This window comes from Buceros rhinoceros, unplaced genomic scaffold (assembly GCF_000710305.1).
Source record: "Buceros rhinoceros silvestris isolate BGI_N320 unplaced genomic scaffold, ASM71030v1 scaffold7649, whole genome shotgun sequence".
NCBI lineage: Eukaryota > Metazoa > Chordata > Aves > Bucerotiformes > Bucerotidae > Buceros > Buceros rhinoceros.
In genome coordinates this window covers 36,210-54,296 of record NW_010432059.1, presented here as the reverse complement: position 1 = coordinate 54,296, position 18,087 = coordinate 36,210, and the positions used below count along the sequence as shown (strand labels likewise).

Genomic DNA, 18,087 nt, shown 5'->3' with positions numbered 1-18,087 from the left:
ATAACCACCAGCACACAGGCAGCCGCTCTTGCGCATGCTCTCAGGAACCAAAGTGCAACAACTGAGGGTGTTTTAGTGAACGTTACAGAAAACAGCCACCTAATAACATCCAACAGTTTGCCCGGTGATGCCTACTGGATAGTAGGCAACTGGAGTGAGGTAAGTTATTTTTAACTCTTAAGTGGAGAGTGTGAACATCTGTCTGAACCACAACTGAGGAAATAGAGCTTCTTAGGTCATTAGGATTATCTGAAACGAGTGTCCTAAATTCAAATTAAATACTTGTCACAGAAAAAAAGGTAACTTGGAATATCTGATATTAGATTGCTTACGTTGATTGTGTCTCTATTTATGGATTCTGCAAAGCTATGCGTAACTGGACACTGCAATTCTAACGGACCAGCTGAATCAGCTGAACATTCACAAGCCCATGGGGCCTGGTGGGTTTCATTCCGGAGTACTGAAGGAGCCAATGCATGCTACAGCAGGACCCCTCTCAATCATCTACCAAAGGTCTTAGGAGTCTGGGAAGGTACCTGCTGACTGGAAGCTGGCCAGTGACATTCCAAAGTACAAAACGGGTGTGAGGGAAGACTGAGGGAACTACAGACCTCTTAGTCTAACCTCAGTTCCTCCACAAATGATGGAAAAGATCATACTGGGCATTGAAAAGCATTCAGAGAACAATGCAATCATCAGGCACAGTCAGCACGGGTTCACGGAGGTAAAGTCCTGTTGAACTAATTTGACGTCCTTCTACAATAAGCTCACCCGCCTTGTGGATGAAGGGAAGGCAGCGGATGCAGTTTTTTTGTATTTCAGTGAGGTTTTTGATACTGTTCCTCATAGCATCATTCTGGACAATTTGTCCAGCTGTGGGATGAGCAGGTTCACAGTGAAGAACTGTGGGTGAAGAACTGGCTGAAGGGCAGGGCTCAAAGGGTTGTAGTCAGTGGGGCTACGTCTACTTGGCAACGGGTCACCAGCCATGTTCCACAGTTTTCAGTTCTAGGGCCTGTTCTGTCCAGTATGTTTATCAATCACCTGGGTGCAGGAGTTCATTTGTGCACCAATCCTGTAATTATTTCACCTAGACCATATTTCTGTCATTTGTTAAAACAGTGCTCTATGGGATCATGTCAGGATGCATCGCATCAGCTGGTTCTCTATTTTCATTAATCCAGGTACGCCTGTCAGAGAAGGATATTAGATTGAATTGAATAATTTCTTCTAGATAGGTCCATGTAGCTATTTGTTTATCATCTTTGTTAGTATTTACCATTTTGATTTCAATTGTTTAATAATTCACTTTTGTATCTTCTTGTGAAGTAAAGTTACGTGAAGTGTTCCACTGGGCCACAGATCCAACTTTTTGTTTTCCTAAAGATAACTTTAAAATGTTCTTCTCTAACCCTCTGGGACTTTTCCAGTATATTTTTAAAAATAATTCCTCAACAGTTCAAAGATTATTCAAGAAGACTTGAATGAATATTGAGGTAGGGTCAAATACATTCAGTTTCACAGAACTGATGAAATCAATTTGAGGATACTTAATGTGTGTAACTTTACTATTCTTTAACATTTTAGTAATCTTTTGCTATTCTTGTTCAAGCTATTGTTTCTTGTTAAAATTAACTGTATGTGAAGTTTGGAGCATTTAACTTCTTTTTTCCAAGTTTAAAGAAGAAAAGGTGATGAAAAAAAGGATTTGTGGAATCTCTATCCTTGGAGGTATTCTGAAGCTGTCTGAATATCGTCCTGGGCAATTCGTTCTAGGTGTCCTTACTTGAGCAGGCGTTTTGGACAAGATATCACCCAAAGGTCCTCTCCAAAGTCAGCCATTCTGTAATTCTTTAAATAAGTCAGCTACTACCTTCCTTATGAAACAGAAGTTTTGTATTTGCCCCACAACATTCACAGAATCTTTTCTTATTGTTCATTACTGTTAATTAAAGTTTAGTCTACAGTTTTCTAATTCTGTTTTTGCTCTTTCCATTTACTTGTCCTTAGGAAAACTTTGTGCCTTTTTTCAGGTGGCATCTCTCTAAGGCTTTGATATTTCAAGACCTCTGCATCTTCCTAGATGAATCTCTTGCTATGCTCTCTATTTTTCTTTTTTAGTAACTGACAATATTCTGATGTTTCCTTGTTCCTTAGGATGTGTCTATACTAGTAAATAAATAGAGCCCAAGAATAACAATAGTCACTGAGATGGAATGGTGTGACATGTCCTATAACACTGTTGGCCCTTAATTCCCAAGGGAGAGTGCTAATTAGGGTAGGGCAAAACAGTGCCCAATGACACCGACACTTCTGTTTGCAGTTTTTAACTTCTTTCCTATTGCTTTCCCAGGTCATTCTGGGCTGTCACCTCTCCCTTTCTAAGAGCATCCGGGTGCCAAAACTACTCCACATTACCATCATTCTGCACCTTTGATATTGATTATGAAAAGTCACCACTTCTCCCTCTGTAATAGACATCTACTGTGACAAGAGGAAATCTTGGGTCCTGAATGACAGAAGGGAGAAGCAATAGGTCTTCCTGAATTTCAGAGTATCAGGCTCCTTTGTGTAACATGGAACAGTGGTCAAGAAACCTAAAGCTTTCTCAGTACTATCTGCAGTATCATGCCTTCCTCTCTTGGCTCTGTATCTGTTCACGACAGTTTTTGAAAGAATCCTGCTGTTTCACCTCCCTCAGACAAGAATATAAAGCTTTGCAAGTATAATCTACGCAGCATTATCCCTGGAGCTAACTTTGGTCTTCTAATGAATGCTTAGAATGGGGCTTTGGTCAAAGACTGAGCAGCCCTTCAGCAAATTCTTAGGGGTGTCAGACTGGCACAGCAGAGCTGGGGGGAGCCACTAAACATTCAGCAACAAAGACAAGGACAGTCCATCCTCCTGAACAGGGAAGTTGTCTTGCATAAATTTGTGACTATCCAAAGCTGAACAGCGAGTACACAGTCCCCGTTAACAGGATCTTTGTGGCTTCTTGGACAGACATCTCAGGAATCTCAAAAGCTGGACATGGCACACTGCAGAGGTCTTGCAGAATCGCAGAATGGTTTTTGGTTGGAAGAGAGCCTTAAGAACAAGTCCAACTGCTAACCCAGCACTGCCAAGTCACCACTGAATCACGTCCCCGAGCACCACATCTACACATCTTATTTAAATACCTTCAGGGGTGGGGACTCCATCACTGCCAGGGGCAGCCTGCTCCCATGCTTGACAACCCTTTCTGTAAAGAATTTTTCCTAATATTCAACCTAAATCTCCCCCTTGGCACCCCCAAGCACAACTTGAGGTCATTTCCTCTTGATCTATCAGTTCACACTCTTCATAACGTGCAATTTTTAAAAAATTCTTTGTTGTGATGATAAACTTTTTTCCATTTCTCTGAATCAGGTAACATATTCAAGTCTTAAGTGGTTTATTTTTTCCCTGCCCTAGGTTCAGCACAGCTTTCCTTAGACTTTCCAAGGGCATTTACTCAGATTTCCCTGTTTAACTCTCCCACTTCCATGTAGGGAGTCCAAACCTCATAATAGCAGTTGCTCTCTTCATCATTTTGCAAACTTAATCCAAGATTCTTTGTGCTGTTTCTCATGCCAGCTACAGGCTGCCTGGCATGTGTTGGATATTGTCGCGACACGAAACGGAGCTCTGGGCTGAAGTGGAACGAATTGCTCATACGCCAATGTGGTGTGTAGCAAGACCCGTTTATTGTTTACATTACATCCCAATTTATAGACTCTTGTCCACTCGACTAACTACATGGTGATTGGATAGTGACTCTGTTACACAGACAGCACACAGCTCTTAAAGCACTATAATTGGTTAAAAGGGATTAGATCCCACGTGGTGGATGTTGTGATTAAAGCTACCAAACAAGGCCAGTATAGATAGTATTTCCCACATGATAACACTGCAGCTGGTTTCGGCTACTAAGTTTCCCAGAGAGAGAGTAGCATATTTTCATAGTTCCAATTTCTGCTAGAAAAATACACCAACAGATATGACTCTATGTGTATAGTTCAGTGTCCCTCCCTTTTTGCAGGAGAAAAAGGTGTCTGCAGCCATTTTTCACCTCTTCCTGCCTCAGAGTACAATGAGAGTGGCTTTTTTTGTGAAGAGCGTGCACTCTTGGGGTATGGGCTGGTGCAATTAATATTCTCTTAGCTCAGACACTAAAACCCTCCCAAATGTTGGAAGCACTTAGCCACTTAGCCACACCCTGAATTCATAATTTCAAAAATCCTGTTTCTGCACAGTTTTCCCAAGAGTCTCACGCAGTTATTTCAGGTTTTCAGTGTCATGCACTCAATTTGCTGAATGTCAGCAGCAGAATTATGGTTAGACAGGGAACAGCGCTGAATATTAGATGCAGCGACATTTCTCATTGGATCCCCAGAGATCACAGAAGGAAACAGTGAAACAGCAGGTACAGAATTTGAATGTCTCAGTAAGCAGGAGTTTTCCAAAGAGGAGCAGTGCATGGTATATATCAGAACTGGTATTTTCTTAACGAAGCAACAAAAAGCCTTCCTTCAGAACCTTAAGACTTAGGTGAATTTGAGGGTTATCTGAGATAACCTGGGTCATCTAAAATAGCTCGTACATACTCATATTTAGGTTCCTGATTGTTTCCAGAATGATTTACCAACATTGAGTTTGTCCTTGGGCTTTCCTCTCACCCTTGTGCAGTGCTCTACCACCTGTGGAATGGGGGCTTTCTGGAGACACGTGGAGTGCAGCAGCAGGAACATATCTCACTGTCAGCACACGAAGAAGCCTGATCCTGCAAGAAAGTGTTATCTCCGCCCATGTGCTAGCTGGAAAACAGGGAATTGGAGTAAGGTAACTTCATTTGGAACTGTGCGTGAACAGTAAGCTTGCTAACTTCAAAGAGTAGGGACTTCTAAATACATAAATTTAAAAATAATTATTTGCTAAGTGAATACACAGGTAATTCCCAATTGACTATTCAGCTCTAGTTTACTAATTTCCTGACGAAGTTATTTATGGAAATACACCTGCTGTAAATTCTCTTCTTCCTCTGGGGGGGTCATGCTCATTAACTTCTGCATCTAGAGCTAGAGGAGGGCTCACTGTCCATGTTCTGTGGAGATCCTAGGGCAAAGCTGTACGTATTTGCATGTAGCATCTTTCTGAACTCTGCCTTCAGAAGCACATTCAAATTTTCAGAAGCAGGTGAGAGCGCAGCAGGGGGAGTTGGCATGTTCCTATTCACATCTGCCACATGTATTGTCTCTTGCATTATGTGCTCTGTTCTCCATTCCTGTAACCACTAAGTTTTACATGACAAAAACTAAAGAAAAATGGACTGGGGAGAATGCCTGCAGTGGTTATGCTCTTGCTCGGTCCTAGTTGCGTACACGGGCCTGGGACAGATACAGAAGTATATCCAAGGTGGTAAGTGGAACCCCAGGAATTGCATTTTTCTTTGTTTTTTGGTTATGTGGGATGTGTGATGTACACCTAGAGGGACTTCTGTAATTCTTGAAGCTTGGTACATTTTGAGTTCACACTGTCTAAAATTGTGGCTTCAAACAGTGGGTTATTTTTCAGGACTTAAAAAACTGTAAAATTCTATTTTACATAATGTTGATTTAATAAAGAAAAAGATAGATCTCAAATTTCTCAATATGTATGGTTTTTGCAGACAATGTTGTCATTGAACTAGAGAGTAGATTCATGCATAGAAAAGGTTATAGTAACAAAACTTGAGCTATATTATTGAGTTCTTTGACACAGAATTGATTTGTACATGAAATACATGACGCTTTAGAAAGTCTAGAAAAGGCCAAGGCATTACATAACCACATTTAAGCCTTCAAAATTAATTTTAATGATACATAGACATTCTGCAGTACCAGGTGCAGAACGGCATATTTCACCTTCACTTGTGACTGTTTCTGCTCTTGCAACAAGTAGATGATAGTTACATTACATAAAGTACCTAAAAATCAGGTTTAATCATAAAATGTTATTGGAAACAAATGTTTTCAAGTATCAGTCCAATTATGAGATAAAAGGATTTCCTAGCAGATTTGTGTTAGCCACCCTTACTTTCCCACAATTGAACTATATAAACCTAATTACAGTTTCATACTTAAAAATGGCTATTTTTTGTTTTCTTTTGCAAGTGGCAGTTGTTTTTCTCATTACTCATTTCAAACATTTTTAAGTCACCTAATAACAAGCTGGTCATATTCCCCTGCTGCTGTAGTAAAACTTTCTCTGTTCCATTTCTCTTATCTGATTGTTCCCCTTCCTGAAGAGAAATGTACATCAGATGATTAGATATTTCAGTCTAAGTTTAGTACCAAATACAATTTACACATATTTTGGGGCTGTGTGTACTCAGTTTCTTGCACAGTCACTTCTGTCCATTGTTTCTATTCAGAGGTACAGAAAATTCTGTAAACAAGAGCATGGTTTCCCCTTCCACCCATGCTTCAGCTCTCAGGGGAAGTACTATAATCAGTTTCCTTGTTCAGCTGAAGAACACTTATTTATGCAAAGGAGAACAGCATCAGTTGGTATATTACATCATGGTGGTAAAGACGGTGATCTGAGGTTATTCAGTGGCATTAGTAGAATTGGCTTTAATTCTGAAAGGGAAAATAATTAGATTTATAATTGTCCCTATCCTCTGGGTAGCAAATACAATTCTTCCTCAGCAGCAAGAGAGGTCCTGGGCTTTGGTAGGTGGGGACACAACCCGGGGCTGCATGCTGCATGCCTTGAAGCAAGCTCTGGGGAGAAATTAGAGACTGAAAGGGCTTGTTTGGCTTGCCAGTAGTGCTCCAAGCTGAAAGGCGATTTCACAGGCTCTGAGTAAGGTTCTGGATGTCTCTCTCTTCTCCCCCGTTCTCTCACACCCAGGCTGCTCTTGGGGTATGGATCCTCCTGGTACATGGAGGGGCAAGGAAGGTGAGGGTGCGAATTGCTGCTGTGGGGTGAGTCCACCATCTCCTAGTGGCAGAGCAGCAGCTGAAGTCTATGGTCTAAGATGAAGAGCAGTTTTGCTAGCCTGAGCAAACTGCTGCCGTGGACACTGACCTCTCCCATGGCTGAATGAAAAATCAACTTACGCAGCTGTGCCTCTTTCCTCCCGTGCTCCTCAGAAACAACAAAAGAACTGATTATATTCCTGCATACAGGATTTGTTTATTGTATTTATTTCATTATGGCTCTTTCATGATGACATTTTTGGAAATAGCTGGCAAGATTTCATAATTAAATATGCATTTATATTATTAACAGATGTTCCAGTGAAGAAAGGGAAATATTTATATGGTGAGTTGTGATTTGCTATGATGAAAACCACGGTTTTCAAGCCTAACAACAGACTGTTGTTATGGTAAACTGGACATTCCCTCTGTTAATCAGGATGCTGGAAGATCAGGCTGTCCTCCTCTTCTGTGGCTGGGGAAGGGCCAGCTGCTCAGCCAAGCATCGTTTGGAGATGTGCCCCTTTCTATTTTGTGTACAGTGCTCTGCTACCTGCAATGGCGGTTTCAAGACCCGAGATGTTCACTGCATTGATGTTCGTGAAAAGCGACTTCTGAGGCCTTTTCATTGCCAACTACTCGGATATAAACCACAACTGAACAGTAGTTGTAACATGGAGCCTTGCTTGCAGTGGCATGTGGAACCCTGGAATGAGGTATTGTTGTTCAAAGGAAGCTTTGGGAATGAGGAATTAGCTGTTGATTAACAGTGACTGTTAGATCCCATGCTGTTAGATAAACTTTCACTCAAAGGAAGACACACAGTACCAGTCAGAGTCTGTTCAGTCCTTCTGTATGGTTACAGCAAAAATTATCACAGACATTGGTAAGACTTCTCAGAGTCATTCTTAGGATTTGACATGATATACAACTAAAGCTGTAAATTACCATACCCTAAAAGAGAGAAGCAGAAGCCCTGGAAGATTTGTTTTAGCTATCCTACTGGATTGGTAAATATGATTCATTCAAACTGATGTGTTTTGCTGCCATTTTAATGTTGCTTTCTCATTATGATTGATTTAGAATTTTCCTTTACACTCTCGGGCTGGAATTTTATGGGGCCAGAGGCTGAGGTCAGACAAAAAATAAATCTGACTTTTGGGTCACTTTGAAATATAAATCCATGCCAACAAGCTTGTAGGCAGCCAGGCACATAGTTATGTCATCTAAAGTACATTGTCTGGTTACATTTTAGTGTTTACTTCCACTAAAAGCAGCTTTGAAGAAAGCACCACAATGTTTGTGGCACTGTGGACCTGATGCTTTTGGCTTTAAAGGGAGGTGATTGCCCTGCTTCCTTACAGGCACTTACAAATCACACCTGCAATAAGGAGGAGACCAGGATGTGGGTTTCTTATCAATCAGAGCAATCAGCAAGGGTTAAAAAAATGAGTAGCCAAATGATTGCACCCATTTTCTGCTTAAAATATTTTATAAAAACACTTGTCTGACCCTGGCAGTGGACCTCATGCTGAGGATGTTGGACTGAGAAGGTATGTTTAGCAGATGTCAGCTCTGGTCCTCTGTCCATAGGTGTGCAATTCCTTGTAGGACAGGAACAATGCATTATTCAAAGTATATTCTGGTGCTTTATTTCATGTCAGGATATGAAATCTTTTGTGTATTTCAGGCAGGCTCTACTGCAGGCCTAGTGTTAATAATAAAAAATCAGCTGGTAAATAATACTAGAATGTGGACAAAAAGAACTTTTAGAATAGAACCTGGGTCACTGTCTCTGTATGACACTTTTATTGCCAAGTAGTTGATTTATTGTGTGAATTGGGTGAATTTTAACGGCCCCAACTGCCTCATAAAAATGAGATGTTGCATCTCATGAACTTGTACTGTCTTCAGTAAATATTACAGATCATTTTGGCAGACTCATGACTTCCAATTTCATTCTTGTTGTAGAAGTTACTGTTGCCTGTGCTGCTGCATGAGCGGTTCTGTGTTGCCTGTTCTGTGTTGCCACTTCCATGCTGTCCTATATTCCTTGCATTCCTATGTGTCAGCAGTACTTTCCCACAAAGACCAATAATGGCTTCTTCTCTCTCTCCTTCCAAGTATGTGATTAAGTAAGTGTCTCAGTGCAGAGCTTTTCTTCATGTCTGGACTGTAGGAGACTTGGTATGCAGGCTAGCCTGTACATCTTTCTAAAATCACGTGTGTCAGTGACATGCTTCAGTGGCTCCACGTTTCTTCATGAAGAATTTCCTACTGTATTTATGGTCTGTTTATGGGTTCCTATCCATTCCCACCACTCTCCTCACGGGTTTGTGCACCTTTTTTCTTAGTGTTCAAGAACACGTGGGGATGGCCAGCAAAAGCAAACTGCCAAAAGAAGGCTACTGTGACTGGACAAAAAGACCTAATGCCATGGCGTTATGTAACAGGCAACCTTATTGCAGTGGAATGACCAGACATGGGGCCCAGTAGGATTCAGTTCCTTTTTGTTGTGTTTCTTGTCGTGAGTTGGCCGTATTTGGTCATGTTATCCGCTTGTCTGCCAACCTCGGTGCCTATGGCAAATATAGTTTCTTTTGCACAACTGGAGCTACAATGGGAGATCTTTTGAAAATCACTAAACGTTTTGGACCCATCCTGTCTCACTTCCTTCAGGTGATAGACATTGTAGCTTTTACTTTCTGTTGCTGCTTTATTGGAAGGCTCAGGGTTTTTTTTCTTTTCTAATAAAAAAGAAGATGCCATTGACATTCTTCCATTACTTGTTTGAACTTTTCCACTGTTTGAGACTACTGGGGTGGGTGAGGAGGGTGCCCCTTAAAGCAACTTTGTGAAATATTGGACTTGCCAGTGGACTTTGACCAGTAGCCTTCTACCTTGGCATCTGGAAATGCAACCAATAAGTACAAGGTATATCTTTGGGGAATCTTCCAGTATCTGCAGCACACCTTTAGTTATAAAGACACTGGTATATCTAATAAACTTTTCCCTCCAGTTTCCTTAATGAACCTTTTCATACATTACAAATGTTCCTCACAGCAGAAGAGGACATTGAGAGAACACTAAAAGCCAGGAGCTAAAAATAAAGAAACAATGAAGAGTCATTTAATACAAAAAATTTAACTAGTTGGTTATGACACAAAGCCATTAGATGGGATATGAGTATAATGTACTCTGGCTCTTAAATATGGAAGAGAAAATGTTGAGACATGCGTAAAATAAGCAACTGAATACCAAAATGTGTAGCAACTATTTTACTGATTTATTTATCCCATTTATTTTACTTTATAAAAAGCCTGTTTTAAACATTAAAGTTGCCATGAGAACACCTAAGATCTTTTAATGTACTTCACACCAGTAATATTGTCTTGTGCACAGAGGTATACATAGAGAGAGGATAATTTGCAGAAAAATTACAGAGGTACCATTAAAGAGGTACGTATTCATCTCTTGTGTGTCAGTAGCTGGCATTTTCTATCTGTTGAAGTATTTCTCTCGCTGGCCACTGTTTATCTGAAAAGAAAAAGAAGTTAAAATTAACTGGAATTCTCAGATGCTCTCAGAATAATTAAGTACATTTACAGAATAGTGCAGGAACACGTTTTGAAAATGTTCTTTTTTTGTGGGCATCTGTGTGCATCCAGAACAAGCAGTTGGCAGTTGTTTTGTGATCATAAAGAAAGGATAACCGCAGTGTGAATTCACAAAGAAAAACATATCACTGAGCTTTTTTTAAACCTTCAGCTCAGCCATTTCTAGACTTAACATTGCAATTGATTATTCATGTCTAATTTAGATAGCGAGAAAACACAGGAAACAAAAGATGTGTGTGGTGTGCAGTGCTAATTTGGATTAATATTCTCTGACTTTGTAGGACTGGCATTTCAGATCACCCTCATCCTCCTCTGTAGAAAACAGTCCTCTCACCCAGGCTGCACATTCCAAGATGCTGTATTTGTACTACTTACCCTTCCACTGTATCCTGCCAAATCTGTCCACGATGCACCATCGAGGTGTCTGGGTGGAAAATACAATACACAAAGTGTACTGTAGTGTCATTGGTCCTGGATCTTATGGCAGTTCTTAGCTTCCTGTCACATTCAGCTCAAATACTGGCATATTACACGTGTTCAATGTAATAGACTTTTGTATATATTGAAATTACTCTCTTTCAGTGCACCGTTTCTTGTGGAGGAGGTGTACAGCAAAGAACTGTGAAGTGCATGAATATAGAAACCAGTGAAACTGAAGATGACAGTATGTGTGTGGATAAACCCAAGCCCACAGAGTATCAGAAGTGCAATCTGCAAGAATGCAGGAGTACAGGTATGATAATAGACCTGCATCAGACAGTTTCCGAAAAGCTCTGCCTTTGTGCGAGATTCTGCAAGAAGTGGGAGCCGACCAGCTATCAGCTTGTGAATAGCGCCGGCTCAGTAATGACGGGTCAGCTTGCCCTGCTGCTGCTCAGCTGCACTGCTGCCAGAATCACGCTGTCATGTTCCACGGCGTTACTGGCCTTGAGGTGCTGTTCTGGGGAGTGCAGGTCTCTGAGCAGGCATCCCTAATTTATGATGCCACAACAAAATGAATAGGTCTGTTTGTTTTGACCTGTTTTAGGAAGTTCACAGGCTGCTTTGAGGGCTGTGGAGGACATGCTGTGAGTCCAAACAGATGCCGATTGAGACAGATACCCCTATGGGAACTGCAAGTTTTGGACTGTGAGTGCAAGCAGGCAAAGTGAGACAGACATCATAAGAAAAATCTGACTGGCAGCGAACCCAGATACATCACAGATACACTGTGAATTCAGTGTCACAAAGGGTGCAGCTGTCTCCAAAATGAAGAGATGGAGAGAAGTCCTCTTGTGGCTCAGGGTGTCCTGTACCTCTCTTCTTCAGGAGCCCAGGACCCTAGTTGTGTAGATGGGAATAGCCCAGAAAAGAAGCTTAGAGAAGAGTATCTTGATCTGTTTCAGTGTAGTGCAGTATCCAGCAGGTACCCTCAGATAAGAACAGCAACAGGTCAGAGTCCTTCTGGAAGAGCTTTCAAAGGCCTTTTGGAGGAGGATTCATCTTTTTTAGCAAGTCAGCAGTAAGGGCCCTATCTAGTGTTGAGACCAGATATTGACTCCTGACTGCAGTGTAGATCCTAAGGGATCACTTGAGAGTGATGCGTCACTCCTCCTGCTGTTCAAAAATCTTTAGCACATGTTTTGCCCTAGGGTTGAGTTGGTCTGTTTATCTGCTGTCCCTCCTATGTTCAGAAAGACTCAGATAAATACTAATTACACAGATTAGTGACAGATATTTCTGTGAATAAAAGCAGAAGGGACCAGTAAAACCTAAGAAATGCCCTATTGGGCAGACCAGTGGTCCATGCAGCCAAATTTTGCCTCCAGCAATGGCAATAGTAGGTGATACTTATGGAGAAGACAGGAGTTTAGTCTTTTCCTGTGATCCATTTCCATGGTATTCCTCCAGTATTTCCAACTGACATATTAGTACTATTAAAGGCACCCCTTTTAGTGCCTTTTATTTTACATTTGTGTAACTTTTCCCATTAATACGTTGCATCCTTTTTTGACCCTGCAATGCTGTCTGCTTCCACCCTCTCCTGTGGCAGCAAGTTCCAGAGGTTCAGAAAAGAAAAGAAGTACTTTTATCTGTTTTAAACTACCTTTACACTAATTTCATTTAGTTACTCTATTTCTAGTGTTGAGGGATTTGCTAAACAACAACCTTATATTTGCCTAACCATAACCTTCCTGCTTTTGGAAACATTGACTCTCCCCCTCGCTATCTCTTCTCTCCGCTGAGGACCCCCATTTTGTAATATCTAACTAAATCTGACGCATCTAAGCTTATTGAGGCTACCACAGACCTGTCAGCACCAGAATACATAGAGCACCAGTCCCTGACTTGCTCTGGTGCTGCAGAATCCGAAGCGTAGTCAAGCTGAACATGTAGTTGCAGCTACCTTGCTCTGCAGCACGCTGCGCTTGTCTTAGTGCACTGTTACACAAATGCCAAAGCACCACAACTCACAAATCATCGTTGCTAGACTTTCTGTCACAGTTCTTAAAACCAGAAACATTAAAGTGAAAAACATAGAGCAGCTCATAGCTCTGCTGCAAAAGTAAAGCCTCTCTGAACAGTAATACAAGACTGCAGTATTTTCCAAGTCAGAAGGTTGGTGAAGTTTAATAGGACCCGTTTACTTAAAAGTCCTAAAACTTCAGGGGGATCATGCTGACCCAGAATACAAAGGATGAGAAAGCCGTTGTCCATAGGGGCCCTAACAGGCGTGACTGTCTGGCATAAAGCAGTTTAAAATAGTTTAAAATTCTAGAAATACAGATAATGTGTGAGCAAAATATAGCCAGTGCTTCTCTTCTCCACCACAGGGCTGCCCTGCAACAAAGACCAGCTGTCGGTTCACTTCTGCCAGAGGCTGAAAGGCATTGGCAAGTGCTTGCTGCCGTCCATACAGACTCAGTGCTGCTTCACGTGTGGTCAGCCCCGAACTCGTAGCAAAGCAAGATACTGGGATCAGCGAGACCTCAAACAACAAAATTACACTAAATCTAGAAGAAAATCACCTCAAAACTAAGAAAACAACCACCAAGCTGCTCGGCACTAACTGGTTTTTCTCTGGTTGCTTTGAGTAGGGCTTTTCTTAACAGGTTTTGCGTTCCTTCATTTTTTTTTTCCTGAATCATCCAACGTAAATGGAAATCTGTGATCAAAATTGGGAAAACAATCCCTTAGAGTTATTAGTCCTAATTTACTGCTTCAAATTTTTCTCTATAATAGTCCAAAATTTGTAACATAATTTGCAATGTACCAGCAGCTAGTACTTCTTAGGCACACATAGAGGCTAGAAACAAGCTTGCAATATTTTTTTTAATTTTTTTAAATGAATGTTTTACTTGTTCTTTCTTTCATCTCTTTTCTGAAACCCACTTGAAACCGCTTACTCAAGAGTGCTGAGTGAGGGTGGCCGATGGGGCAGACCTGCACTGTGGGCCAGATCCCTCTACGCTCACTTAATTTTCTGTTTTTAGGAATCAGTGTGAAGTGGCAGTGTTTCTCTAAATTGTTGGCTCACTTCATAAAAATGCAGAGTTTTATAATAACTGATTAGGATATGCAGGCTGAATCGAAACATTGAGGTTTTTTTCCAAAGAAAAAAATACTTATTCAGTACTTGACTGAACTGCTAAAGGGTACTTCAGCAAAAGCCTGTCCTGGCCAGTTTTCTTCTGCTACAAATGTCTTGCTGTAACCTGAAAAGCCCACCAAGTATGGGATGTTAAGCTCCAAAATACTTTTAAAGCAACATTGTTGGTACCATGAAAGCAAAACTGTTTGCATCTACCACCTTAACTAGATAGATTGTCGTTCACACCAATATTCGGTGATAGAGCCATCATTTAATCTGGTATCTCCTAGCAGAATTTAAGTCCATAATCACAAAAGTTCTCTATCAATCACCTCACTCAATGGCAAACTTTTCCCCTAGTGCAAGTCCCTCGTCATAGTGAGGGTGAGCACACCTGGGACAAGAGCCTGAGACCCAGAGTATCTGCGCGGCTCTGCATCTCAGAGGGTATCATTAGGAGAGCACTAGCAAATCGTGTATCTGTTTTGCTGTTGAAGAAAATGGCAGAACAAACTTCAGGGAGTCCGGACTGGACCCTTTGAAGCAAAGCTGGGCATTTTCAAAAGAGGTGGACACGGCCTGACATTTGGATTTCTTTGAAATTCAGTAGGATTTGGACACCTTGGTTCTTCATGCTCTTTTGAAAAATCTCATGTTTACTCCCTAGCTACATGACAATTTGAGGTTGTAATACAGGGAAAGGTCACATTTTATGCAGAGTAAAGTGAGAGACATAGCTATGAATCTAAGCGTCACTATGGTTTCAGAGCTATGACTAGGAATAACCCTATTTTTAGACAGACCTTTATAAAAGTTAGAAGAAATATTTGGGCCTGGCTATAATGTATTGGCCTAACGATGGCCACAAGTCTAATTGTCCTTTTTCACAGGTTTGTGACCTTTGACTAAGGGCTTACTTCTTCACTTGAAATCTCTGGGAGTTCAGGATATGCAGCATGGTAAGGTTAGATTTATTAACCTCTGTGATAGCAATATAACCACAGTTACAGGTGCTGATAAGACTTAAAATCCACTGTTAAAAATATGGTGCTAGTATAACCGATGTGGGGGATGACTTACCATGGTGCCGGTGCATGCATGCGCGTACACAGCATACGTGCACATACTCTTAAAATAATACGTCTGTGGTGTTGCCGGCCAATGCCAGACATGCTGCTTTTTAAGTTTCACAGTGTGCTTATGTTCTTCTGAGATCCTGAATGGCTACTGACCCTTGGAGCAACAGAAATCTGGGCCGTTCTTATTCCACTAGACACAGAAATACTGAATCATGGGAAGGAGTGGAGGTGTCCCATCTGATTCGGGAAGCGTTTGGGCAGGTCTTGGCCTCAGGCTGCATGGCATAGAGCAGAGCCTGTACTGCTGCGTGCAAAGCAGTTCTCTGATGGCCAAAAAAATTAGACTGGTGGACAGTGCAGATGCTTCTGTGTTCTCGGAATTTGGGCAGCACAAAGTTAGACCGCCTTCAGAGTCAGACTACTCTGTGTTCAGAGGCACCTGCAATGTTTTATCCACAGAGGTCAGCAGAAGTGGGCCATCGAGTACATGGGCTAATGAGAAAGGAGCTGACTTGGTGGATACAGTGCAGGTGTGAGGAAAAGTGCCTGGAAGGGTCATCCCTTCCAGTGCTCCTTATGGCTAGTGTGGAGTAAAACCATTTCTGGCTTCATTGTTTTCTTCAGGGAGCTGTAATTTCATTTGAAATGGATAAAAGTTAATAAATTATATTATGGACATTAATCAAGATAATCTTTCTATCCAGGGAAGCACAGTCATCACTGTTGCTCAGCTTAAACCTTTAGGGAAAAGTCTGTGACAACAACATGAACGGTTTTAATAGAGCAGTGCCACAGCTGTAGTTTACCTAGGGCCTTACATCACACTCACCAGCCTAATATCTCCTCTATGCTAGTAGTACATGCAGTCATCTCTCCCATACGTTGAGCAAGATTCCTTTCTTATGACATAACTATTTTTAAGTAAATGTGGATTTATGATCCTAACCCAGATAGTCACTATTCTCAAAACTGAATAGAGTATTAAGTGCAGAGGTGTAATACCATTATGTTATCATTTTAGCCTGAGACCACCAGCTTCAATGGGTTGCTCAGTAAAAAATGTGTGTTTGGCACATTCACTGCTTGTTCTAACATTTCAAGGTTTAAAAAGCAAACTATGATGGCGTATTTGTTTCAAGCTTCAATAAATGGCATTGCTCGTGTCTGATGTCTCTGGTATTTTATGTTTCCAGTGCAAGAAGACTGGTAAGATGGAATTCCAAGGAAAAAAGAAGTCTTAGAAAGTATCTTTTCTATTCCAGGGGAATCCTCATCATTGAACTATTTTGATGCTTGATATTCCAACATAAAATTGTGGGGGAAAGTGGCAGAATAAACCATGATGCTAAGTAAAAATACACATTAATAGGCTTAGTTATTTCCTTTGAAATTGATGACATCTTACCACTTCTAGTCTGAGCAGATGTGCCTTGGGTCCTTGGCAGCAGATGTGTGCATGTCTCTTGTGGAATGTATTTCTTTTCCTTCAGAGTTGTATATAATATGATCGTGCCCATCCACCGCCCACCCCCAGAATCTTTTCAGTACACAAGTTTTGCAAGTATTGCTGATGCTGATGCCCAGAAACTTCATCACACTAACCCTGTTCCTTGACATGCAGCCTGGGAGCACAGGCATCGCAGTTAGGCGTATGTTTGGGTAGATAACATCCTCAGTTAGCACCCAGTTACCAGCTCCACCTGTAGATCCATCCATGGGTTCAGCCTCATAACGCCCTGTGGAAGCTGCAGGAAGCTGCAGGAAGCTGCTGCTTCTTGTTTCACAAGGCAATTGTGGATCTCCAGCCCACAGGGGCAGCACCCTGCACAGGAGCTCTAAGGGAGAGGGATGCACTGACCTGAGAAATGAGTTGAAACTCCCCCCACTTTGCAAAGGCTCATTAGGCATTTGCTGGATGACCTGCTGCACAACACACAGCCTGACGAGCAGTTTCTGCTGTCTTCGGCACTGTGTGGCATGGCTTGCTGCACTTCTTTGGCCTGGCAGAGCACGCAGCACCTACCAGAGGAGCTGACTTTTGGCTGCCTAGCATCAGCTCGAAATGAAGTCAACATGCAGGGAAAATACTGAGCTTGTGGCTCTAGTGATTCCCTCCATGATTTCACAAAAATAGGATACCTCGAGTGTGGGTGGGTTTGAGCAATCACTTGTTCATTTTCCTGCATGTCTTCTGTAGAAAAGTGTTAGTCAGTTAGTCCTGTACCAGTTTTATGGAAATACATGAGAAGTGTTTGATATGACCCTTGCTGAAGCAGAATTCAATGTGTGTAATGTACATGTAGGCATCTAGAGATAGCTACAGAGAGAAGTTATCTACTACATTTTGTAAGTAACCACTGACTGATTGTTGGCTGTTTTTTATACATGCAACCTGCATCTGTCCATTCTACACATTGTTTTAGGGCACTCTGAGATGCTCAGGAAGACCCTAAATATCACACATAGAGATAGCAAACTCTGCATCGCATGTGCCTCAGACTGTCAGGTACCATTTTGCAGCTCACTTTCAGGGGAATATTGGGCGTCTTCTTTCTCTAAGCCTTACTAAGGCTGCAGGCTGCAAGGGTGAGTGTGTTTTGTGGCACTAGTTGCAGCAGGGCTGCTGTGAACCAGCGCTGGGTAAGCCAAAGGCCAGGTGAGCATCCTTATCATTGACCTGGAATAACTTATTTCTTCAGTTGGGTTTCACATAGGGTCTGATCTTGTCCTCTGCAGACCAAGTGGGTGTGTATAGCTCTGAGTCTTCATTAGTACCTAAATGTGAAACTAGCTACTTGGTGGCATCAAGGCACGACCAGAACTAGGCCTGCTCAGCAGGA

General features: G+C 41.7%; 1 protein-coding gene across 1 annotated transcript in view; it reads left to right on the top strand.

The window, feature by feature from the left end:
• LOC104500044 (A disintegrin and metalloproteinase with thrombospondin motifs 12-like) overlaps positions 1-13,616 on the top strand; it is a gene marked incomplete at its 5' end in the record, with an annotated part of 48,104 nt that extends 34,488 nt beyond the window's left edge. Inside the window, 6 exons of the mRNA XM_010143637.1 lie at positions 67-159; positions 4,708-4,860; positions 7,523-7,696; positions 9,335-9,373; positions 11,180-11,330; positions 13,411-13,616. Coding sequence (XP_010141939.1) covers positions 67-159; positions 4,708-4,860; positions 7,523-7,696; positions 9,335-9,373; positions 11,180-11,330; positions 13,411-13,616 — 816 coding nt within the window. The remainder of the gene's footprint in view (positions 1-66; positions 160-4,707; positions 4,861-7,522; positions 7,697-9,334; positions 9,374-11,179; positions 11,331-13,410) is intronic.
• Positions 13,617-18,087: the final 4,471 nt, after the last annotated feature.